Source organism: Vipera berus (assembly GCF_964194415.1).
Source record: "Vipera berus genome assembly, chromosome: 3".
Taxonomy (NCBI): domain Eukaryota; kingdom Metazoa; phylum Chordata; class Lepidosauria; order Squamata; family Viperidae; genus Vipera; species Vipera berus.
In genome coordinates, this window is record NC_138204.1 from 30,780,894 (window position 1) to 30,807,344 (window position 26,451).

Here is a 26,451-nt window from a genome sequence, read left to right on the forward strand (position 1 = left end):
CCAGATGTGATCCTTCTTAGCTTTCTGAGATCAGCCAACTTAGGTGCTGCAATTCCAGAAAAGAACTTTTGGGAAACAATTATAGAAGAACAAAAAGGATGAACATAATTTGGCCTTCAAAGCATCATCTGGTAGCATTCCAATCCTCAAGAGTACAGTAGGATTACCTTCTGAACTCAAACCCTCTATCCGTTGTTAATTTCTTTCTTATTGTTGTCCCTAGCATCACACCGCAGTTTCCTGGTCTTATAATGTCACTACAGTACACATAATGGTGGCTTTGCATCATCATCATCACCGAGTTGCTAAATTAATCCACTGGTCATTGTGTAAAAAATACGACTTGCCTGTGTTTGAAAAGTCGTGGGAACATAGGGTGGAAAAAGTTATTGAGATTGAGAGGGTGAAGATCTTGTGGGACTTTCGAATACAGACAGATCGCCATTTGTAACACAATATGCCACATGTTGCAGTTGTTGAGAACCGAAGTGTACAGCTGATTGATATCACTGTACCAGGAGTTGCCAGAGTTGAAGAAAAAGAACTGGAAAAAATTACAAAATATCACAACCTGGCCATTGAAACTGTGCGATTATCGGTGAAATGTGTAACAGGGATATCCATTGTTATTGGGGCACTGGGAACTATGTCCTAAAACTTTGCAAAATACATCAAGAAATTGCAGTTTCCTACAATAACTCCAGCAATGCTACAAAAAACTGCAGTACTCAGAACATCTTACATTTTAAGGAGGTACCTGGTTGATACCTAGGATGCTGGCAGCAACCCGTGTCAAACATTAGCACCACTCAGTTTGAATGTTCAGTTGACTGAGGTTCATGTTTAATGAATAAGATAATAATAATAATTCAAAAAAATTCAAACAGACAAGCACCTGCAACATAACACCCTGGACTTAACAACTGTTGATAAGAAAGACAAAAAAGTCTAGATAGTGGACGTGGCAGTGCCTGGAGATAGCAGAATATATGAGAAAGAACTGGAGAAGATAACAAAATACAAAGACCTACGAATAGAAATAGAAAGACTGTGGCAAAGGCAAGCAAGGGTAGTACCAATAGTAATAGGCGCCTTGAATGCAATCCCAAAACAACTGGAGCACCACTCAATTGCAAAAGGTGGCCTTACTAGGAACTGCTTCCATCCTGTGATCTGTAATACCATCAAACATCCACATCTGCCTTGGTAAGGACTAGATAGGTAGACAAAAATGCCAAATCCAGTCTGAACATCTGGCTGACTGCGACAATTAATAATAACAATAATAACAATAACAATAATAATAATAATTGCTGTGCATAAAGTTAAATGCATATTCGAAAACCAATGTTCTTAGAATAAGAATGGGGAAAAGGGGTCATTCCCCGATCGGATAAAAAAAGCCCACTGAATTTCAGCAGGCGAGTTACAGGACGCAAGGGAGGGAGGAATCGCGAGAGGAACCCGAGAACAATATTTGGCCTTCTCGAGAAGGCACGGACTCTTGTGGGCGGAAGTGAAATCCCTTTTCAAGCTATGCTGCAGGGAGTTCTGGCGCGACAGGCATCCTAACGGTTTCCCTCCGGCCGCCCAAGGCAAGTTGACTTGAACATGTGGACGCGGGAACTGTCTCAATGCGGGATCCGAGAGCATTCTTTCGCCAAGAGAGGTGCCATATTTTAACGAAAACGCTGAAAAGACAGGCACGGCAGACTTCTGGCCTATTTCCACGAGGACTCTTTCGGAGGAAGAAAAGCGAGGGAAGGACGACGAAAGCCACCGCCACGGAACCCCGGCCATGAACGCGCCGCCGCCGCCGCCGCCGCCGCTTCGCAACCGGTGGCGCGCCCCGGTCACAGGCGACGCGCGCAGCCGGGCCTGTCACGTGGCCTCCTCTTTAGAGGAGGAGGAGGAGGAGGAGCCTGGGCCGGGCTTTGAGGGTCGGTGTCCTAGAGGTCCGGGTCCGCACCGACCGCCTCCCCGCCCCGTTCTCCCCCGCTATCCTCCTGGCCTTCCTCGCCTGGGCGTCCGGTGGCGGGGAGGGCTGCCAGCTCAGGCGCTCTGCAGGCGCGTTGGGCGGGAGCAGCAGCGCCACCAGGTGAGCGCGCGGCTCGGGGCGGTTGTGTCGCGCGAGGCGGGGCCGAACGGGTGGGCTGCGGAGGTGCGGGGGGGGCCGAGAGAGAGAGAGAGCGGGGGGGGCGCCTGAGCTGCAGCCCCGCCGGGCGAGCGGCGAGCAGGCCGGCTGTGGGAGGGGCTGGTCTGACAGCCGTTGGAAGGGACGGGCAGCGGGAATGCGGGCCTGGTCAGGGGCTGCCGGGATTAAGGGAAGGCAGTCGGACGGATGGGCCTGCCAGGCTGGCTGGGGAAGGGCGAGGAGGCAGGGAGGGGAGCTGGAAAGCCGCCTTCGGGAGCCCCCGCATCTGGAGTTGGAGGGTGACGGAGTCTGCCTGGGCCAGGTGAGAGAGAAGAGGGGAAGCTGCTCTATTGAAAGGAGAGGGAGTTTTAGGCCAGGCTAAGAGATCCTGGCATTGGGCCTGGCTTGCCTTCCTCCCCCCCCTTTTTTGGGGGGAGATTGTAAGAGAGAGGGAGCTCTTGGATGAAACGGGGGCTCCAAAATAAAGCACAATGGCTGTCCTTTTTCCTCCCAACGCCCAGTAGCTTAGGCAATCTAGATTTGATTGCTTGACTGCGCTGTGCAGAGTACTGTTGCCTCATTTGATTTCCTTTGAGGGACGTAGTGGTAAGTATCAAAACGAGCACGTGAGCTGGGGCTTGCACTGGGAGTCCAAAAGGGTGGACTTCCATTTCAGTGAAGCTAATCTACCTTGCTCTGTTCCACCTTTTGTTGTAAAATCAGACAACAATAATTAGCCATTTGTCTTGAAATTGATTGGTCTCTCCACAGGATATCCAAAGTGATATATGTAAAATGGGTTTATACTGTTTTTCAGAATCCAGAGGGACAGTAACCAAATAATTTCTCTGTATGCTTGACTTTATCCCCCGTTAAATAAGTCACACAAATTCATTTGACATCAAATGCATAAAGGATGGCATTCTCAGGCAGTAATTTAAATATTGGTGCATTGCATCAATTGCCTATTGTTTTGTCTGTTGATATTAGAAAATGACCCTTGATCTGACATCTAGATGGCTTGATGATTTTGCTGATGTCATTTCAATAATAAAGTAATCTGATATTCTATTAGTTGTGATTTATACTTATTTTGTGTTTGAATAACAGTCTCAACTTAATTCAGTTTCTGATTATGAGATATACATATTTGTATTGTGTTGTCATTCTTTCTGGAGAGGTTTTGTTTGTTGCTCTGGTGGTGTTCCATTCGATTATTGTACCAGCCAGGTCTAATCCTTCTTAATTTTTTTGAAATCAAAATTTCATTTATTTTAAAACGTATTTTGAAATGTGACAGGGCAAGTAATATAGGAAAATTTGTGAAGTTTGATACAGCTTACAATGTTTATATGGAAATATGTTTACATAACCACATTTTTGTATCATAATTTAAAGACATAAATTGTCCTGAGATGACCCCTTAATCTAAGATATTTATTTATTTATTTATTTATTTATTTATTTATTTATTTATTTAATTTATATACCGCCCTTCTCCCGAAGGACTCAGGGCGGTGAACAGGGCAATACATAAAAACTAGATACAAAAATTAAAAATTATTAAAAAGTAATTAAACAATGCCCATAATAAATTAATACAGATTAAAAATTGAAGTCCATTTATAAAAATCCCACCCCATCCCATCAGGCCAGGCCAGCTTGTTTAAAGAGATGGGTTTTAAGATCGCGCCGGAAGGAGCGGAGATCGGGCGCCATCCGGAGCTCGACCGGAAGATGGTTCCATAAATCCGGTGCACCCACAGAGAACGCCCTCCCCCTGGGGGCCACCAGTCGGCATTCTTTGACCGGTGGCACCCTGAGGAGGCCCTCTCTGTGGGAGCGTACTGGGCGGAGGGAAGTTGACGCCGGCTGCAGGTGCTCCCCAAGGTATTCCGGACCCATGCCATGTAGGGCTTTGTAGGTCATTACTAACACCTTGAACCTCACTCGGAAGACAACTGGAAACCAATGCAGCTCGCGGAGCAAAGGTGTGACATGGGAGTATCGGGAAACTCCCAATACAACTCTCGCGGCTGCATTCTGTACCAGTTGGAGCTTCCGAGTGGTCTTCAAGGGTAGCCCCATGTAGAGAGCGTTGCAGTAGTCAAGACGAGAGGTCACGAGCGCATGAGTGACCGTACGTAAGGCATCTCGGTCTAGATAGGGCCGCAACTGGCGCACCAGGCGAACCTGGGCGAAGGCCCCCCTAGTCACAGCTACTATATGGTCTTCTAGAGAGAGCTGTGAATCTAGGAGGACTCCCAAGTTGCGAGCCCTATCTACAGGAGGTAATAACTCACCCCCCATAGTGAGGGGTGGGATATCCTGAATATTCCGAGATGCCGGTACGCACAGCCACTCCGTCAGGGGAACTAAGACCCTGAAATCTTCAGTTCTGTTTTATTTGCTTATTCCCTATATTTGAATAATGTGTTTTAATGCCTTGTTTTCTAAAAAAAATATCCTTAACCACAGTATGTATTTTAAAGATACGGTTAAAGTATAAAGCAATCTATATTCTTTTTGATTTGCAAGTCATAACATAATTACTATTTATTTTTATATTATGAGCTTTCAAATCTTAATTTTTCACATTTCTTAATATACAGCCAAATTCTGGAAATGGTCTATTCCATATTAGGATTTGGGAGGGATTGTATAAATATACTACTTCTCTATGTGCTAATGTAGTTTTAATTTTGGTTTGCTTGCAGTAATTGCCTAGTTTGTTTTGAACTGGAGTGGGAGGCTATATTAAATCTAAATAATATATTAAATAATAACGCCTATTGTAATTGCTGCTGAAGAGGAAGGTGCAAATATAATCCATTAAATAATCTGAGCCGATAGGGTGATTTAAAAGGCCTATGAAAAGCATTCAAAAGAAAAGTTTCACAGAACTTCTTAGTGTAAATGAAACACTGTCCTACAAAACGTTGAAGCATGTCTCTTTGAAGACTGTATCTGATGAGATCACATGCATGCAAAGAGATCCCAGCAGAACTGTTGTTTGTTCATGAACACAACTTGGAACAGCTTTTGAAATAATACTGCAAGCCTTGCAAAAGATGGGCTATTTGGATGCTAAAAAGAGAACACTTTGTTCACCTTGTTCAAATGTTTTGCACAATTGTATGTTTGAGCATCTAATTCTAAGCACTCTGAAAAAGTTTAGTATCAATAACTTCGTTGCTCTTTACAGAGTTTTTGTATAAGTCACTATATAAAAAAATCTCTGTATATAATCTAAATATTGACTAGTTTTTCTCAAAATTCCATCTATTAGAGAACCTTTGTTTCACCTAATTATGGTGAGAATATTTTGACTAATAGATATTATATTTTTAAAAGTGGTTCAGTCAATGCTTTTTTTTTCATCTCAAAAATTAGAGGTATGATCTAAAAGTTTCATGCTTATAGAAATTTCAGTTGATGGAAGGCTGTTTACTTAGCAGCTGCTTCTTGAGTAAAAGGGCAAGAAAAGCAGATTTAATAAATCTTGACTCCTATATCATTCTAGAAGTTCTTTCCAAATATCCAGTATAGAAGAATAAAATTACCTTCTTCATCCTTAACTTTCCACATAAACAAGAGTTCACAGTTCTTCCTTTCTTTTCTTCTCCTGTCCTCCCTCATTTATGTATTATCTTCATATTTCCCCCCTATTCCAACTTCCTTAAGTTTGCTGCCCTCCACATATACGGACTTCATCTCAAGAATTTTCTGTTTTTTCATACATCCAAAGACTGCCTATTTTTGTACAATTGCCCATATTCAGAAGATAATACAGTACAGGAGAAGACCCACCAGTGGAATAGAATAGCTAGTCTGCATACTAGTCTATGGTGGCAAAAAAATCAAAAGTCTGATAGCACCTTCTTGTGAGACAGATTGCAAATGTGTATCGAATAACAATTGTAATATATTAAAAATCCATTCTGTTTGTTCAGGCTTATGAGTGTGAGTTCAACAATTTCCTACTCAGAGTTGGTATTGTTGTTGTTAGCTGTGAAGTCGTGTCTGACCCATCGCGACCCTATGGACAACGTTCCTCCAGGCCTTCCTGTCCTCTACCATCTTCTGGAGTACATTTAAGCTCACGCCTACTGCTTCAGTGACTCCATCCAGCCACCTCATTCTCTGTCGTCCCCTTCTTCTATTGCCCTCAATCTTTCCCAGCATTAGGCTCTTCTCCAGTGAGTCCTTCCTTCTCATTAGGTGGCCAAAGTATTTGAGTTTTAGCTTCAGGATCTGGCCTTCTAAAGAGCAGTCAGGGTTGATCTCCTCTAGGACTGACCGGTTTGATCGCCTTGCAGTCCAAGGAACTCGCAGGAGTCTTCTCCAGCACCAGAGTTCAAAGGCCTCAGTTCTTTGGCGCTCAGCCTTTCTTATGGTCCAACTTTCACTGCCATACATTGCAACCGGGAAACCATAGCCTTGACTATACGCACTTTTGTTGACAGGGTGATGTCTCTGCTTTTTAGTGTGCTGTCTAGATTTGCCATGGCTTTCCTCCCTAGGAGCAAGCGTCTTTTAATTTCTTGGCTACAGTCCCCATCTGCAGTGATCTTGGAGCCCAGGAAAATAAAAGTTGGTATTAAAGTCCTGCTTTTCCAAAATAGTTTTAAGTCTGCTATGGAGTGTCTTGGCAGGTTGAAATGCTCTGATATTAACTTGTTTTGAGTCCTGATGTCAAACTTTGTATCCATTAATTATTTTGCACGAAGTTTATTCCACTTGGTTTTCATAGAATCCAGATGGCTATTGCTGGCAGATGATGGCATATATCTCATTAAGGGTGCCTTTAGACACTCTTCCTCCAATCTTGTGAGTATTTGTTGGACCCTGTGATAGTGCTTTTTTTGTAGATATGGAGGCAAAGTAGTCATCTAGTTTTATTGCACAGTTTGATTCCCATGCTGCTATCTTTTTCTGTTCTTGTTGCTTGTGGAGAATATACTTCAGATTGGGTGGTTTTTTGTAGCTAGGTATAAACCTGAGAAATTACAGTGTAATTTCTGTTATGTCCTGTAGCTTATTGATAATATCTTTGAGCGATTTGAGCTCTTAGTGGTGTTCTGTTTTTTAATATGTTCTTCCTGGGAATTGATCCGGCATTACGGCTTTGTCTATTGTCTATTGATCTCACTGAATGGTAGTTATCTCCTGGATGTCTGGTTTAACTCTGTGCATTTGATGAAATGAGCTGCAGCTCACAAAAGCTTATGCCTTTTAAGAAAATGTGTTAGTTGGAAAAGGTACTGTCAAACTCGATTTTTTACCAAATTGAGAAGGCTATTCTAATCTATTAAACTTCAAAATTTTGCAACAAAGTAAATCTCTTTTTAAAAAAGCAAGCAAAATAATGGTTAAGCTATTCACTAAGGATTCCATTCACTTTCACAAATATTTTATTTCCATTGTACACTTTTCTTATCACATTCAACAATTATCAGTAGTTGTGATCCTATGTAGAGTTAAAGGCCCAAGCTATGGTAACTCATGCCCTTATATCAGTTTAAGTCACTACAATATGCTTTATATGGGTCTGCCTTTGAAGACTAAGGTACTTGGAAATTATAGTTGTTACAGTATGCACTATTCATGCATTGGCAGATAAAAACTGCTATAGTCACATAACACTCATATTGCAGTCTTGTCTTGGTTCTCAACAGGTTTCTGGGTACAATTCAGAGTGCTGTTTTTGACATTTAAAGGTCCCCATGACTTAGTTTCCATCTCCTCCAGGGACAAACAAACAAACCATTCCATTTATTTGTTCCAGTCGGGTCTCTTTGGTACTCCCTATATAAAAGAGAACAGAATTGTGAAGACCCAGAGAAAGTGTTTTTCTCTGAGCGTTACAACTTTAAGGAATATTTTTCCCAGTTGTCATCGATCCTTACAACATAACTATTAAGACAAAACTTTTTCTTGGGGTTTTAAAAATATGTCATATTGATATGATTCACTGTTTGGCACTTACAATAGTTATTTTACTACTTTCACTGTTTTTATTTTGTGCTTTTTTTGGCACCTTTTGTTATCTATGTAAACCATTAGCTACTTCAACACTGGCAGTGTACAAATTCAATAAATCATTTTGAGCAGGTTGATAAAGACCAAAAATCTCATCTTCTACCTTAACATAAAACCACATTCTAAATTTTTGCTCATGTAGACCTCTTGCATCTTTTCAATCAGATTTTTACCAACTTCCTCATGGACACTTTTAATAAACTAAACCCCACTTAATTTCTCATTCATTCTTGCTACCTTCCCTTTGCATAAAGAGATTTTAAGGGCAGTCTTCTAATCAACCAGATATGTGATCTTCACAGAGATTAAACAAGTCACACAGCCGATCTATAAGCATGACACATCCATATGTTAATATTTTGCAAGTTTATTAAGTATATGTATGTCCCTTTTCTTCACTTCTTTTTTTGGTGCTACCATTTTTAGCAATTATTTTAGTTTCTTTCTTTAACATATTATAATTCCTACATAAATCTCTAAGATAGATTCCCTCACTTCAGTTTCAGTTCAAATCATTTCACTACCTTTATTTATTTATAAATAATACCATCATATTAGAGAGAATTGTTTGGCTCTCTTCACTAACAAACTAATTCTATCAAAATAATTGCATTTTCTCTGCCTCTTTTAGTGATTTTTAGTGATTTTTTTGTTCTCTGGAGTCATCATTTTGTAACTATCTTTTTCAAGAACTGATCTTGGGAGAAAATGCATGTGGGAGAAAATAGAAGTAAACAGAGTGAAAGTAAAACAACTGCAGGAAGAGAAAGTACAAATGGAAACTATGTTACAATGCCATGATTTACATAAATTTTTATACACATGTATAGCTGTGTTTTAAAAAGTATAAACATATCTGTAGTTTCCAGCTATAATTTGCCCCTTGGCTTTGTTTGTCTTTCCCATCTTTTTTCATAGTCTTTGTTGCCAAGGATTCAGAGGATTTATCCTTTTTTTGCATTTGTGTCTTAATATTTGTGCATTTCTTGATAATTATCTTCTGAATTTTAGATTTTATTTTAAATTGTATGTTTATTTTAGGGCATATGCTATAGTTTTATCTATTTCCTATTTCAACACTTAGGAAATGCTGATTGAGAAACCAGTTGTCCTGTATCCTCTGAAACAGGAATTTTAATGTGGAGTACAGAACAAGAATTGGCTAGATCAAGATACAGAATGAAAAATAAGGATAACTGTGAATGAATTAATAATTAATCATTCTGCTTCTTAATAGGATAGAGCAAGATATTAGAATAACTAAGCATGCTGGGTGCCATTTTGAAAGCGGGTTTCAGACAGAAGTCTTTAAAATCAGGGCCTTTTGGAAGCAGCTGCAATTTTCTCTATCTCTGAGAAGGGGGCGATTTTCTAAACTTAGTGCTTTGATTTAGGACTACAGGTACTTTCAAAATTTCATTCCTGCAATATCTGATACCTGATGTTTAACAAATCATAAAACTATGAAACAATAAAGCAATACAGCAGTAAAAGAAGAAGTGAAGATAGCAGATATGAGGGAAGGGAGGTAGCCCCTCAGGTAGCTGAGCTGTTTGCCATGTAGGGTTTTATAGACCAGCACCTTGAATTGTACCCAGAAGCAAAACATAACCAGTGCAGCTTATGAAGCAGAAGTGTTATATAGGCATACTGAAGCCTGTCCATCACTGCCTGGCCACTGGATTCTGGATCAATTGAAACTTTGAGAGGGTTTTCGTGATAGTTAGCTAATTGTTAGTGATGGGCAATTTTGTTTATTTGTGGATTTGGCATAATAAAACCCTGAAATATTTATTTACTTTATTTAGTATTTATAGCCTGAAATAGAGAAATTGCAGGGAGCCATGGCAGCTTTCTTCAGGTGTCTGAAAGATTGACATTAGCAGGTAGAGTAAACCTGTTCAGTATTGTTCCGTAAAAGAAAAAAAAAACCCACTAAGCTTAAAATTACAAGGAAGCAGATTTTAACTAGGCAGCAGGAAGAATGTCCAATCCATAAAAAATGTTCCATAATGAAACAGATTACCTCAGGTGGTAGTAGATATTTCTTCCAATGGAAGTATTTAGGTGGAGGTTGGATGACCGTCTGTGGTGAGGCTGTAATATTAGCTTCTTGCCTTGGACACTGGGTCGATTTCCACAATCCTTTCACACCTTTTTATTACAGGTGGTCCTCATTTAGTGGATTGCAATTGGGACTGGCAGTCATTAAGCAAAGTAGTTGCTAAGTGAAAATCCTGTGAACATAACTGTGCTTATGTTTTTAGTTCAACTTTCCTTGGTTTTACAGTGTCAGAAGGACACAACTCCAAACAGTCCAGTGAGCCTAAATGGTGGGGAAGGTTTCTGGAACTCAGCTCACAAAGAAGCTGGAGTAAACAGGCAAATCTTATAACCCTTATTCCCCATTCCCCTGCCATTTGGAATGCTCACCTAATGCTGGGATAATTAGCAAGAGGGGAATATTTGTATTTACATACATTGGAGAGGAAGGGATTACAAGAGAATAAGCAGGAAAACAAGAGGGAATACTCAACAAAAGTAATGCACTAGTGCTTGCTGTATGCCTAGCACCTCTGAACCACTATATACGTTAGGAGCAGAGGACAGGGTGGCAAGGGTGGTGGCGTACAGGTGGCTAAAAGGACCAAGATGAGGGGAGATGGAGGGAGGGAGTTAAAGTGCAACCTTGTGGTTGTAAATCTGGATGGGCTGCCAAGTGCCTGAATTTTGATTACAAGACCATGGAGATGCTGCAACAGCTGTAACTTTGGGAACCAGTCATAAATACTATTCATTCAGCATTGTTATATTTTCAAACGATTGCTAAATAAATGGTCATTAAACGAGGACTACTTGTATGCATTCAGAAAAATACTCCTAAATATTTTAATATATACTATTGTAGTAGCTCATAGAAAGTGATTCTACATTGATCAAGATCAAAAATGTTAAATACAAATGTGGAGGTGCAATCTTTCTATGTGCAGCAATTTCATACGTGCTTATTTTGTCACGAGTTTTCTGATTAAGGGAAAGCTGATCTAATCCTTACTTTTAAGGTAGGCAAAGCCTGCCATCTCTGGATGAAAGAAACTTAGTACTGATTCCAAATTCAGTTGGAAACTACCTGGGATTGATTTGTATATCTATTGGAAAATGAAATGAACCCTTTTTCTTTTTGTTTTTGTGTGGAAAGGTTTTGTAGTGATAACACAAAAAAACTTGATATAAGAAATATTCTATAAATTGCTTGTGTCAGCCCTTACATGGAGAAAGCATAGAACAATCTTAACGAAAAGTGTAACTGGACATCCCATGTTGCAATATGGCTATTCTTATTCAGTTTCTAGACAAATAATTTGATAATTTTGAGTTGCTGTTATTTAGTTTTCATCTCCAGTTTAAAACTGCTTCTGGTACTTTTATTTCTGCTTTGAAGCTAGTGACACTCAGAGGGTGTAATACTGGCTTAGATGACAAATTTTTTATAATTCATGAAAAGTTATAAAAAGTTACACTCTAAGAGAAGCTTTTGTTTGAAAGTATAATACTTGGCGAAAAGAGATTGTAACACATATTCTGTGTGTATGCATGTGCATATATTTGCAGTAAAACTTTGAGCTTTGTAAACTATTATTATATAAAATGTTTGCAAGGCCAAAATTGATCAATATTATTTTACAAATATATAGTTCTGAAAATCAATGTAAAATAAGAAAGAGTAGGTGAACTACTAGGTATTTCGTGTATCTCTGAATCTTTTTATTCAGTTCTCTTTTTTAGGGACCATTATATTGGTATAGTATCTGTGTTGGAGGTCTTTGTTCCAATAATACTAAAATCTATTACATGTTCAGCAAATCAGCGTTGCTAATAGCATAGAATCACTTTTGCTTTGTTACCAAATAGCTTGTGGATGCATTAGTAATAACAGTGATTTTCAGGCTTCTGGATGCTATTTAACATTCATTCATTCATTGAAGGGGAAGGGAATATCTCATTATTCTCTTTTTAAAATATGTGGCATTTTGTATTACGACCGGACAATGGTTTGATACTTTATGAAAAGGTAAGAGAATTTGAAGTTACTTTCCCCTTTTCTGTTGTTTTACCTAATTAGGGTTTGCCTTCTTTAAAAAGCTTTAGGCATTTATTTGTTAGTATTATTTGTCAGCAATAATAGATAGCTTAGAACATGAATTCATATTTTACAAGTTTTCTATCATTCTCTAGTTATTCAACAATACTAGTAGTCCTTGACCCACAACCATTCAGTCAGTGACCATTCCAAGTTATGATGGTGCTGAACTAATGGTGGTCACAACCTGTCCTAAAGTTCTGACCATCCCAGCATCTCTGTGTCATGTGACTGTTATCTGTCTGCTTAGCACCATTTGTAACTTTCTTCCAACTTCCCCAAATGTCAGTAGAGAATTTGGCAGGGAAGATCACAACTCACTGGTGTAAATAATGCCCACCCATACATCCTCCCCTAGCCCTTCTGCACTCACACCTTCCTGAACCTGTACAATTTCTCTCATGCATTTCCTGAATTCTCCCCAGCCCGCATGGCATCTCTCTCTATGGGGGGTGAACTATTACCCCCCGTAGATAGGGCTCGCAACTTGGGAGTCCTCCTAGATTCACGGCTCACTCTGGAAGACCACATAGTGGCTGTGGCTAGGGGGGCCTTCGCCCAGGTTCGCCTGGTGCGCCAGTTGCGGCCCTATCTAGACCGGGATGACTTATGCACGGTCACTCATGCGCTCGTGACCTCTCGTCTAGACTACTGCAACGCTCTCTACATGGGGCTGCCCTTGAGGACCACTCGGAGCCTCCAACTGGTACAGAATGCAGCCGCGTGAGTTGTATTGGGAGTCTCCCGATACTCCCATGTTACACCTCTGCTCCGTGAGCTGCATTGGTTGCCAGTTGTCTTCCGGGTAAGATTCAAGGTACTGGTAATGGTGTTTAAGGCCCTACATGGCATGGGTCCGGAGTACCTTAGGGAACACCTGCTGCCGGCATCAACTTCCCTCCGCCCTGTGCGTTCCCACAGAGAGGGCCTCCTCAGGGTGCCACCGATCAGAGAATGTCGATTGGTGGCCCCCAGGGGGAGGTCCTTCTCTGTGGGCGCCCCAGAGCTATGGAATCGGTTACCGGTTGAGCTCCGGATGGCGCCCGATCTTCGCTCCTTCCGTCGCAATCTAAAGATATTCTTATTTGAACAAGCCGGCCTGGCCTGATGGGGGATGGGGGGTTATTGTTATTTTAATATTTACTGTTTTTAGTGGGCATATATTTAATCCTTTTTAACTTTTGTATCTCTGTATTTTTATGCTTGCCCTGTTCACCGCCCTGAGTCCTTCGGGAGAAGTGCGGTATATAAATAAAATTATTATTATTATTATTATTATTATTATTATTATTATTATTATTATTATTATTATTATTATTATTATTATTATTATTATTATTATCTTATGCATCCTCCTCAACCCTTCCTCATGCCTTCATTCCATGCCCCTCATGCACCTTTCTTGTGCCTCTTGCACAGGCTGTCCCTCCCTTGTACCCTTGCAAACCCTCTCGTTCCCTGTCCCACCCAGCAGCAGCTACTTAGCTGCCTGCAGGCCGGGGACTTGCAATTTGTTTCACCTAACAATCATGGGATTCAGTTCACAACAACACTTGGGACTGCTTTAAAGGTAAAGGTTCCCCCGCACATGCGTGCTAGTCGTTTCCGACTCTAGGGGCCGGTGCTCATCTGCGTTTCAAAGCCGAAGAGCCAGCGCTTGTCCGAGGACGTCTCCGTGGTCATGTGGCCGGCATGATTAGACGCCAAAGGCACACGGAACACTGTTACCTTCCCACCATAGTGGTCCCTATTTTTCTACTTGCATTTTTACGGCTTTCGAACTGCTAGGTTGGCAGAAGCTGGGACGAGTAACAGGCGCTCACTCTGCTACGCAGCACTCGGGATTCGACCCGCCAAACTGCTGACCTTCTGATTGACAAGCTCAGCGTCCTGACCCACTGAGCCACCGCGTCCCCTTGGGACTGCTTTACTGCATCGCTTAACAATGGAAATTCTAGAATTGCTGTCATAAGTCAAGAACTACCTGTAACTAATATAATAACTATAATGTGATAACCTGTAAGAAACAGCCTATTAATCATTTGGTTTACTATTTTTTGTTTTTAAAGAGGTTTGTGGGGAATTAATTGTTTCCTTTTCTTGGTCATAAAGGTCTGTTCTTATCCAAGAAGAATAACAGGACCTCATCCAGAATCTAATCCAGCTCTCAACTATGCTGAGTGGTTTTGTGGATAATGTGATGGCTACTCAATTTAAGATGATTGTGGATTTATGACTAACAGGTATCTAACCTCATGTAAAGAAAATTAGTTTATTTTATTTAAACAATTTATATGGCTTCCCATCTCCCAAAGTTACTCTAGGAAGTCTACAAGAGTTTTAAAAAAGCAACAGTTTAACAAATATTAAAATTTAATAATATTAAGCAAATAGCAAACCGCTACAATGTGAGGTTTTATTGTATTGTATACCAATATTCTTTATTAATGAAGTTATTGCAATGATTCAAGATGCTGACATAATGTTAACATATATTTGGACTGCCTAACTTTGTACAGTGCATTCATTAATCTTGAAATTACAATTTAGAAGAGATTTATGTATACCTAGCTCACCTAGAATAAGTACCATAAATGTGAGTGAAACTTGCTCCTGAGTACTTTAGATAAGATTACATTTGAAGTTAGTCATTATTAATGTCAAAGTGGGAGACCTGAACTGTCACTGGCCTAAGAAAGTGATGAAGTTTAGGATTTTTCTTACACAATGGAACAGAGCTTTAAGTTTATAGGTTTTATAAAACCTAAAATGCATTAATTAAAGCTTCATGCAAAAGGGTAGCTTTTAAATTAATAAAGCTTGGTCCCAAACCTCAGAATAAAATAGATTTCACCATCCTATCATATTAGAGAACTCATTATTTTATATAACATGCATACAAATCTCTAATATGTTTTGGGAAGAGCAATGCCTTTTTTACTATTATTAAACAATTTAAAGATAGAAATCTTTGTCAAACTATAAATCATCCTGAAATATAACAATAGATTTAGAAATTTATTCTACCAACCCATAGATTATAGTGTATAATCTGTTTATAAAAATATGTATAGTGGGGATAGAGAATCTTCTTAGAATGGGAATTGGGAAATATAGCTTTTATTATCAGAAAATGATTAAGGTTAACTTTTTTAAAACACCTTTTTGTTTCTGTCAAATCTTTCTTTAATGAAAATGGAGCTTCTAAAAGCATGCACCAAAAACAAAGAATAGGAATAACGGCTGTTTTATTCATCTAAGTCAGAAGTAGGGATCCTGTATCTTCCTGACATTGCTAAATTACAATCCAGTTCCCTTTAGTACAGGCAAGTTGTGATGCAGGCTGGAAATAATATCTAAAAAGTCATAGATTACTTAAACCTATCCTAAATTAGTGGTGCTGATATTGTCAACTTTGTGAAATCCAGTGTGAATCATTAAAATTAGTCTGCCTGAGGCTATTCAAATTCAACAGTGCACTGATGATGTTACCTAGTTGGGAAATGAGTTATCTGCAAGCAAACAACCAAGCTCAGAGAGCACCTACGACTCCACTGTTCAACCCTGAGCTACATGTATTCTCTTTTGTTGCCATTCAACATTTCTCAGGTCTTAACTTCAAATCAAGAAATCTTTGCTAGTTTAATAATCTTTGCTTCCTGGAGTTTCATCCCATACCAAGAGAATTTTCTCTGCACTTGGAGATTCAAGGAAGTGTCTAGAAATAGTTTATCAATTAAACTTTAATTCAAATATAATTTAGGAACTGACATGTATGCTTCTTCTAGAAACATTTCTTTAATTCTCTATTTGGTTTAACAATAAAATCTTTAGAAAAGTTATGCATGTGTTTTACTGGGAATTACATTAATTCAGAATTGAGAAGATAATTTTAATGGGATATATTTATAGGTTTGCCCCGGTAAAGAACAAAGAAGATTGGATTCCCATAGTATGTTGTAGCAAATCAGCAACCTATATGCTGCTATGGCTCAAATGTTATGGACCTCTTTAAGTTCTCATCAAGCTTCTGATGCAAGATCTCCTGGTAGGTGATTTTTTCCCAATTAACATATTTAATATTACTATAAATATTCATCTCTCTGATTAATAAAAATACTTCACTTTAATATTACAGGGGCCAGGGGGTTGCAATCAAAAGAGCTGTTTTGCACTGAAATTTAAAACGTTTTTGCAAATCCTTTTTCTATGTATTTAATGATTTGCATGCTATACAGTGATTGGATAAAGCTACTTTTGCAAAGTCAGCACCAGGAAATGAATAATTAATTTGGAGAACTTTTTAATTGCAGTCTTAACTTATAGATAAATAATATGAATAAAATAATTCCTTATATTTAAACATGGAAAAACTAAATATTAACCAAAATAACACACATTTCTATATATGTTAAACAATATATTTCTTTTTTTTTCATAGATTCGCCTTAGTACCTGATTAATTTCCAGTGCAGGATCTTATATTATCATGGTTTGGGGTGACATATCCAATTTAAAAGATAATTACAGTTTATCGTGCTCCTCAGTCATGGAGGAATTGAAAGTGGATCTTGATTCTGTACAGAAAGAAGATGATATAAAACCTAACAGCCCTTCTGATGATTCTACAATCTTTGTAGCTTTTAAGGGCAATATAGATGACAATGACTTCAAGCAGAAATTGGGAGTCATTTTGGACAATGTTCCTGGCCTTTTACGCATGGGTACTTCACTTTTTTTATAATTTCAATTTTTATATTGGCTTTTTATATGTAAAAGTAATATATATAGAGAGAGTTCAGGTTGCTCTAGAAAATTAGACTTCATTGGAATATTTTTTTGGTAAAACAATACTATATTGTAACCATTGGGAAGATCAGTAGTATAGTTACTATTCTCCTTTTTTAAAAAAATACTTTGTTAAACACAGCCTGTGTGTTTACTGCTGTGAAAAGCAACTACACATTTTATTTGCTATGGGAGGCATCAATTATTTTTGAGGTTTTCTCTTTTTTAGACCTGAAAACAGATAATGTTTCATTAATGATTTTTCTTACTTCATTCTCTGTCAAGTGAAACAGGTTTTTGCAGCTGCTTCATTTTTAATTGCTTTTTTATTTGAAACAAATAATATATGTTATATTTGAAGTATACACAAAATCCATCTAAATGTAGGATCTTGTATAATAACAACCATGTTAAGCAATCAGTATTTCTGCCTCCAAATAGATTCATTTTATTAAGAAAACTCAAGCTGTTTTTGTTTTGGAGGAAACACTGGCACATTCAAAAATCATTTATGAATGATTTATTTATTTATATAAACTAATACTTTGTTGACACCAAATCTTGGAGTCGAACTTCCGTAATTTTTGCACTTCAAATAGAACAAGTTATTGAAACTGGTTCTACCAAAGCTTTTTTTTCTGATGATAAAGGTAGGTTCTTATGAAGATGGCAGCTAGCCTTAGTTTGAGAGTTAACTACAGTAATTTTATGTTTAGTTGAATGGTTCCTTTTATAAACTAGCCTGGAGTTGCTGAGATAGTTTCTTAGCCTCTTGTTAATAATCATTTTTATATATAAAAATATCTGCCTTGGTATCAATGAACAAAAGTGAATAAAGCTTACCAACTTCTAATCTCATGTGTATTGGGTTGCAATTCTTCTAGTCTGTTATCTTTTTTATTCTGTAACAAGAATCTACCAAGTTAAAACTGAAGAAAGTAGAGCCCTGGAACAGTGTACGTGTTACTTTTAATATTCCTCGTGAAGCAGCTGAGAGGCTACGAATGCTAGCCCAGAACAACAACCAACAACTTCGTGACTTGGGAATTCTGTCTGTTCAAATCGAAGGTAATTGCAACTACTTTGTGGCTGGGTTTGAGCCATATAAAGTAATGCAGCTAATTTTATTTTTTAATGCCTTTTATTAGCTTTTTAATAATTTGATCAAAACACTAGGACTAAATAATCTTTTGGGATCAGCTACACTCTCCCAAGTTCATTTCTTTAGCCACATCTTTGTTACTAATGTGATTAATGTGAATGCTAGCTATGAAACATGACAGGACAGCTCCATGTCATTTTTGGGAGAAATCACCTAACAGGTAAAATGAACATGAATCATTAAACTGTCTTGAGAACAGGAATAGGAAATGTAATGCTGTAGTAACCTTGCTTTCTGTGACAGCTCTCTCTCCCTATGCTATATATCCTTTCCCATCTCAGTCATCATTTGAGTAGCTCTGGGAATAAACTTTTAGCAATTATTTTTAGAAGTGACAAGAGTATCAGTGCTTAAAGATCCAATTATGCATGCATAGAACTTATATATAGCTTTTAGCAACAATGCCATTGTTAATAGGATGAAATTTGTATACAATTTGCCCTGCTTGTGTGATACATGAATTATTGGGCAGACCAATTCATTACTGAAAGAAAGAAAAAATGATGTTTTCCCTTCAATTATTTGAATGGAGAAGCATCTCTAGGAAGTTTGCCTCTGCAGTAGAATATCTGCACGTAACAGTTGAAAGAATTGATTACAGACCTAAAGTGAATTTCTCTAGCTAATTGTTTCAAATTCATATTCTTTTAACTTGCGTATAAGACTTTTGAACTTCTAAAAAAGTTGCTTTTTAAACTTCCTGCCACAAGCCACATTTATATTCTCTATTGCTCCTAGGTGAAGGTGCCATCAATTTATCATTAACTCAAAACAAAAGTCAGGATTTAAGGATTAATGGGCCTGTTGGACAAGGCAACCCAGTACGGATGGAGACAGGATTTCCTATGCCAGGAAGTCAAGGCAAGTTTAGTTTTTAAAATTTAGATAATATTCCAGGAAATTTGCAAATACCATAGCTTATTTTACAACTCCAGACTATTTCTGCTCGATATGGAAGGCCCAGTAGCAAGTAAAGTTTGAAGAGAAAAGGTGTAATATGTGTCATCCTCTGGGGCTCAAAGACGATGTCAACTGACTGGATAAGTCAGATATGGATGTCAACTGTGAAATAAGCATTTGATATAAATAAACTGATGCAAGTTTATTTCTGTAATAAAGCACGGCTTGATTGCAGAAGAAAGTATAAGGAAGAAGTAAAAAATCTGGATTTTAGCTTCTTTAAAAGAAATACAGAAAAAGATCCCTTCATAAAAAAATTATAGGAGAGAGAGAGAGATGTCCTTTCAAATGTTTAAATCCTATAGGTCTTAATTACATTAGGAAACATATGGACCACTGGTAGGTTTTAGGAACAAGCACATATAATGTTGATAATGCAAATATTTCATAATTATGTTCATAGTAAATGAAGAATATTCATAGTTCATTACATAGGTGAAGATGTATGCAGTATCATTGCTGGCAAAAATCCAGTTACTACATTATGAATGAAAGAGATATGGGCTTTCTTTTTCTTTGTTGACATTCAGCAATTAAGCTGAAATATACTAGAAAACAGGAAAATCGTGCACTAATAGTAGAATGTGGTATTTATGTTTGTGGTATACAGTATTTTCCTGTGTATGGTCTAACAAATACATATAATTGTTAAACTGCTTGGGTGTTCTTTTTCTGTTTTTTGTTTACTTCAATCAGACATGTCCAACTCACGGACCGCATGTGGTATTGCACCGCTAGGAATGCAACATCACAAGATTATTAATTTTACCATGATGTAATTTATATACATTAACTATTATATATTGTATATCTTATATGTGGCCCAAGACAATTCCTCTCCACTCGTGCGGCCCAGGCAAGCCAAAAGGTTGGACATACATATTTAGATCCAGTAAGGAATGAGTTTAAACTGTATTTCAGTAACTAAACATTTAAGTGCTGTTTTTTAAGATGTTTATAATTTGATATTTTAATGTAGTATATAATAAAAATATGTTCACATTTCTAGGTTTAATTCGAATAAATAATCCTGCATCTGTGATGATGCAACAGAGTGGGAGTGTAGCATCCTCTGTGATGACAAATACAGCTACCACAGAACTACAACCCAGAACACCTCATCCAGCATCTCAGTCAGGTAATTTAACCCTTGCAAATTCTAAATGCTACTGTTTTCCATATTGGTGAATATCTCCATGGGAAAAAAATCGTTTTCCTGTTTGCATTAATTTAGAACTATTTTGCATGTATAGAGAAGCAATTTTGTTTGAGCAATAGAGCCCCAATGAATTTTTCCAACTGTGTTATCCCATTACAACAACCTCATGCTATTCAAACTACTGCTTGATATTCAGAAATGCCATGGTAGATTGGGTGGAATGGATGGAAGAAAAGCTCATTTCCTGAGCAAAATTCCATTCTGGAACCAAGTTGCCCTCTAAACTGATCTTCCACTAAGTTAGAAAAAGTACAGAAGTAGAAAACTCAGTAATCAGAAAGCTCACACACATTCTCTAAAAAAGAACATCAGAGATTCTTAGCTTGAGAAAGGGGGGATATGATCAAGATGTAAAATCATGCATGCATGGAGAAAAGAAACATTTCTTCCTGTGTCAAAACATTGATCAGAGGTTATAGAATGAATTGATTGGAATGGACAAAGGAAAGATTTCTACATACAGCAATCTTAGGATAGATTAATAGAAGATATGTCTATGAAGACCATTAATTTTTAGACTTTTAACTTCTGAGTTGAAGGTAATATGCCTTCAATTATTAGTTGCAATGGGGTAAAAGTAAAAGAAATGTGTCTCTCCGTGCTATTTGGGAGCACCCCAGAGTATCTGGCTATTGTGAAAAACAAAATTTGGACTAAAATTGATCTTGGTCTTGGCTGTTCTTATGTTCTTCCCAAATGCAGTGTTCTACATTTGCTGTCATCTCTAGATCAGGGCTTTTCAACCTTTTCACCCATTGTACCACTTTTAGGATAAGGCACTCTCCGAGTACCACCAGTCGCCCAGCAAGGTGTCAAAAACGTGACCAAAAAAAAAAAGGAAAAAACTGATAAAGTACAGGTAGTCCTCGACTTACAACATTTCGCTTAGTGACTGTTTTAAGTTACGATGTCACTGAAAAAAGTTACTTATGACCATTTTTCACACTTATGACTGTTGCAGCATCCTCAGGGTCATGTGATTTACATTCGGATGCTTGGCAACTGATTCATACTTACAACGGTCAGTGTCCCAGAGTCATGTGATCACTGTTTGCAACTTTTTGACAAGCGAAGTCAATGGCGGGTGGGGGCAGCTGATCACTCAGGTTGCAGGGTGCCTGTGTGGGGGGAATCCATGGGTCTCTGGTGGAGGGAGGTGGGACTGGGGTGAGTGCCCTCCATCCCTCCCTCTCTCTCATTGTCCCTTCCTTCTTTCCTTCCTTTCTTATCTCCTTTGTCCCTTCCTCCTTCCCTTCCTCCCTTCCATTGTCCCTCCCTCCCTCCCTCCCTCAGGTTACAGGGTGCCTGTGTGTGTGTGCGGGGGGAATCCATGGGTTTCTGGTGGAGGGGGTGGGACTGGGGTGGGTGCCCTTCTTCCCTCCCTCTCTCCCATTGTCCTTATTTCCTTCCTTTCTTACCTTCTTTGTCCCCTCCTATCTCCCCCTCCCTCCTCCCCTTCCTTCCTCCCTCCCTCCCTTCTCTGGGAGCTTGAGGTTGCTAAGTGAGGCCAGTAAATACTTGCTGCAAGGAAAGCAATTGGGACGGCGCAGCAGAGGGAATCGGCGTTTCTCACCACATGCTGATCAACAGAAAGCAAGCTGAAACAAAGAGAGGGAGACTGTCAGGAGCGCGAGATCAGCGCGGGCTGAGAAACGCCGATCTTGTGCTCCTGGCAGTCTCCATCGATTTCCACTTGTGAAGGTCGGGGCCGGCCTTACGGAGTCACCAGAGCTCCCATGGGCCCGAGAGGACGCATACACAGGGCCGCTGATCAGCTGACGACTGTACCACCGGCCCTGACCTCCGCTGACGGACTCGAGTTGGCGGAGGTCGGGGCCAGCTGTACAGAGTCACCAACAGTGGAGGGGGGAGGGAGTCAGGCGGGCACATTTTTCCCTCCACATTCTGATGGCTTCGCCTACCTTGGCGCAGATCAGGAAAAAAAATGTGGGCCTTGATTCCCACCTGCTGTTGCGGGATGAGTCCTGGGGACTCATTGCCGCTTTGCTTTCCCCTCCATAAAGAACATCAGCAAGAGGAGAGGGAGGAGGAAAAGAAAATGAACACCTACCTGACGAGGATGTCTCTGTCCCCTTCAGGCTCAGGCTTGCTTCTGGGGGAAGGTTGCTGACAATGAGTCCAAGGGGAGGGTGGGGCCTCACTCTGAGCCTGCGCTCTTCGCCTGCAGGCTGCCGGCAAGCAGCATGTTTTCCGGCAGCAAGTGAGCTGGTAAGGAGCAGGGGGGGGGAGGAGGCAGGTGTGAGGAAGGCAATGCCGCGTACCACCAGCCAGGTGCTCGCGTACCACCAGTGGTACGCATACCACCGGTTGAAAAGCCCTGCTCTAGATAACATTGCTAGAAATGATGGGTCCAAGAATTTGGAAGAAACCTTTTTTGAGTAGAGTGAGCATTAGCTTTTGAATTTTCAAATATTTATACATTTTATATCATTGTTAACCTCTGATACCATAAAATTTGAGTGAAAAATTACTGAAGAATGCTACTAAAAAGGCAATTTATATAAAAGAAGATGGACTGTGCTTGTTCCTCTGAATAATCATTGGGACATATGTTTGTTCTGCTGCTACTTGTATGGAGCTAGTTACCAATGAATTTCCTTTTTTATTTTTATTTTCATAGATACAGCAGATCCACTTTTATCAAGCCTCACTGTCCAACAGCAGAATCATCCATCTGGCTCTGTGATGCCTCAGCTCCATTCTGTACAGTCAGTTCCTGTTAATAGGCAAATAAATCCAGGCAATTTTCAGCAGATGCAAGCTCAGCAGCAGATTCAGCCACAGCAACAACTGCATCCACGCCCTCCTCCTCCACAACAACAACAGGGCATTCGACCTTCATTTACAACCCCAGCTCCAGTTCCAGTTCCTCCTCCTGGTTGGAACCAGGTACCTTCTGGAACAGCTCAACTTCCTCCATCCCAAGGAACAATAGGTGCATTGACAGTTAACCAGGGTTGGAAAAAGACCCCTTTGCCTGGGCAAATGCAGCAGCAAATCCAAACCAGACCCTCATTAGCAACAGTACAAACACCTGCTCACCCTCCGCCCCCATATCCATTTGGAAGCCAACAAGCTTCTCAAGCACATCCAAACTTTTCTCAAATGAACAACTCTGCTCAATTTACTGCTCCTCAAATGAAGAGTCTTCAGGGAGGACCCTCACGGGTTCCTACTCCACTACAACAGTCCCACCTGTCCAGCAAGTCTCCTGCATCCTCTCCCTCATCTTTTCAGCAGGGTTCTCCTGCCTCTTCACCAACAGTTAATCAAGCACAACAGCAGATGGGACCAAGGGCCCCCCAAGCTAATACTCTCCCCCAGGGATTCCAACAATCTGTAAATTCTCCTGGCCGTAACCCTATGGTACAGCAGGGAAATGTACCTTCTAATTTCATGGTGATGCAGCAGCAAAACCAGGGTCCACAGGGTCTGCATCCTGGGCTTGGTGGTAAGTTATCATATTTAGGAAAAATGTTTGTGTATTTTTATAGTAAATTGATATGTTGTAACTTCATCTGAATCATCATAAAGCATTATATATGAGATAATAAATGCCAGAAGTATACCTGTAGAAGTTGTTTTGCATCTGCACAACAGATAAATGATGGATTTAAAATGATCTTTACCCCAAAGAAAAATTACATGAATTGTGATTGAGCTGCGCAGATGTTTAGTCTTGTGCTTGGGAAAAAGGGTACTTCTGTTTTTAACCATGGTTTTATGGAGTGTTGTGAACCACCTAGACCCATTATATGAGGCCATATAAATCCTGTAAAGACACAAACCCCTGAAAAGACACAAACTGCTGAATACTATGCAGTGTCTAATTTCCATGCCTTATCAACTGAAGAGTTGCCAATTCCAGCTGAAAGCAGTGCTGGACATTTTTTTTCTCACAACTAATGTGCATCTGTGTTTGAGGAAAAGAAGATATATATAATATAATCCCACCTATCCAGTGTTAGGCAGTTGGGCTAAAATTAAGAATCCTTTTAGAAATAGAAGTATTAATAGTTGATTAATTAGCAGGATGGGATATAAATGAACAGAAGAGAAATCCAAATCAAATCAATATTTGGTACTTACATCATGCTTACCTCCTTTCGACATCAGAAGATATCTAGGAGTGCTATCAGCACAAGTGGCAGAAACCAGTGCGACCCAGGTACACCTATCTACTGTCCAGAGAAGTCTGGCCAGAAGTGGTCTTCATGGAAGAAGACCAAAAGCCATACTTCTGATGTGAAGACAAGGCTCAACAAGTGACTCAACTATGCATGAAAACATAGGAATTGGGGTGTAGAAAAATGGCAGGAGGTGCTTGGGTCTGCTTGAGAGCGGTACAATAATGAGTGCCTGCAGGTAACAGTGAAGCACGGTGAAGGTTCCTTGCATGTTTGGTGCTGCATTTCTGCAAATGGACTTGGAGATTTGGTCAACAGTGTGTTTAATGCTGAGAAATAAAGACAGATACTTATCCATCATGCCATACCATCAGGAAGGCGTGTGATTGGCTCCAAATTTATTCTGCAGCAAGACGCTGGCCCAAGCATACATCCAATGTCATTATGAACTATCTTTAGCATAAAGAACAAGAAGGCCTGGAACCGATGGTTTGGCCCCTGCAGAGCCCTGATCTCAACATCAAGTCTGTTGGGTATTGTATGAAGAGACAGAAGGATCTGAGGCAACCTACATCCACAGAAGATCTGTGGTTAGTCCTCCAAGATGTTTGGAACCTTGCTGGATTCCTTCAAAACTTCTGCAAGTGTACGTAGAAGAATTGATATTGTTTTGAAGAGAAAGGCTGGTCACACCAAATATTGATTTGTTTTGGATTTCACTTGTGTTCATTTACTTTCCATTTTGTTAATTGACAAAAATAAACTATAATACTTCTATTTCTGAAAACATTCTTAATTTACAGCATTTTTGCACAACTGCCTACATTTGCACAATACTGTATAGGTGTGTGTGTGCGTCTGTATGCACTATGCATAATAATCAGAACCTGTGCCAAAAAAGATGCAGGATTAGGACAAAAATTTCATTAATCATATAAATTAATATTAATTGAATTAAATACTTATTAAAATTAATTTCCTGTAAAACAACCTGTTGCATAATTAATATCTACATACATGCGTCCAATTTTTCTCATTTGCATTTCACAATGGACTTTATATGCATTTTTTTAGAACTCTAGAAAAGAAAAGAGTATCTGGTGAATGTGGATCTTTGCTGCTTTAAAGTAAATTATTTTGAGAAAAAAACTAGTCTTCCTTAACTACTTCTTGATTGTGTGCCATCAAGTTGGTGTCAACTTTTACTGGCCACGTAGATAGATTTTCTTCATAGCCATCTGTTATGTATATTCCACAGCTTGACCTGATTGACACAAAAGGCTTTCTGTAATGAAGTATATACTGACTTCTTTTTTATATTCTTTGGGTTTTTTCAATTATCTACTGTGCCTCAGTAATAACATCAGATGTTCCTTGGTCTTTTTTAAAGCCAGCTTGAATATCTGGCATCTCCTTTTCCATTTAGGGCTCTGACTTGTTTTGGATGATTTTAGGCATTATTTTGCTGGCATGTGACATTTGGAATGTTGTATGATAATTTAGATACACTGCTAAGTCTCCTTTTTTTGGAATTGGAATGTAGTTTGAATTCTTCCAAACTGTTGACCACTGTGTGCTTTGCTGACATAATTTAATTAGAATCATGTCTGATTCTTTCATCAATTCTTGTCACTTTCCAATTAGAGTGTGCTGGTTTAATTATCTTCTAGTATTGTTGTAAGTAGGGAATATTTTCTATACTTGAGACTGAAACCCCTTCTGTGTTTAGAGATCTTTTAGAAGAATTTCTTTATTTTCCATCATTCCAGCCTCTTCAAACATGTTGTCAAATTTCCGGACGTATGGGCTTTTCAAATGGCTACTTCTTCATCTCTTGTCAAGCAATAACATTTGATG

General features: G+C 39.2%; 1 protein-coding gene across 1 annotated transcript in view; it reads left to right on the forward strand.

The window, feature by feature from the left end:
• The first annotated feature begins 1,914 nt into the window (after nt 1-1,914).
• The window catches only part of NCOA6 (nuclear receptor coactivator 6), a 48,568-nt gene continuing 24,031 nt past the window's right edge, over nt 1,915-26,451 (forward strand). Inside the window, exons 1-8 of the mRNA XM_081324550.1 lie at nt 1,915-2,098; nt 14,430-14,560; nt 16,230-16,365; nt 16,759-17,041; nt 18,018-18,173; nt 19,006-19,128; nt 20,237-20,365; nt 23,088-23,918. Of these exons, the coding sequence (XP_081180676.1) occupies nt 16,807-17,041; nt 18,018-18,173; nt 19,006-19,128; nt 20,237-20,365; nt 23,088-23,918 (1,474 nt within the window). The 5' untranslated portion in view covers nt 1,915-2,098; nt 14,430-14,560; nt 16,230-16,365; nt 16,759-16,806. The remainder of the gene's footprint in view (nt 2,099-14,429; nt 14,561-16,229; nt 16,366-16,758; nt 17,042-18,017; nt 18,174-19,005; nt 19,129-20,236; nt 20,366-23,087; nt 23,919-26,451) is intronic.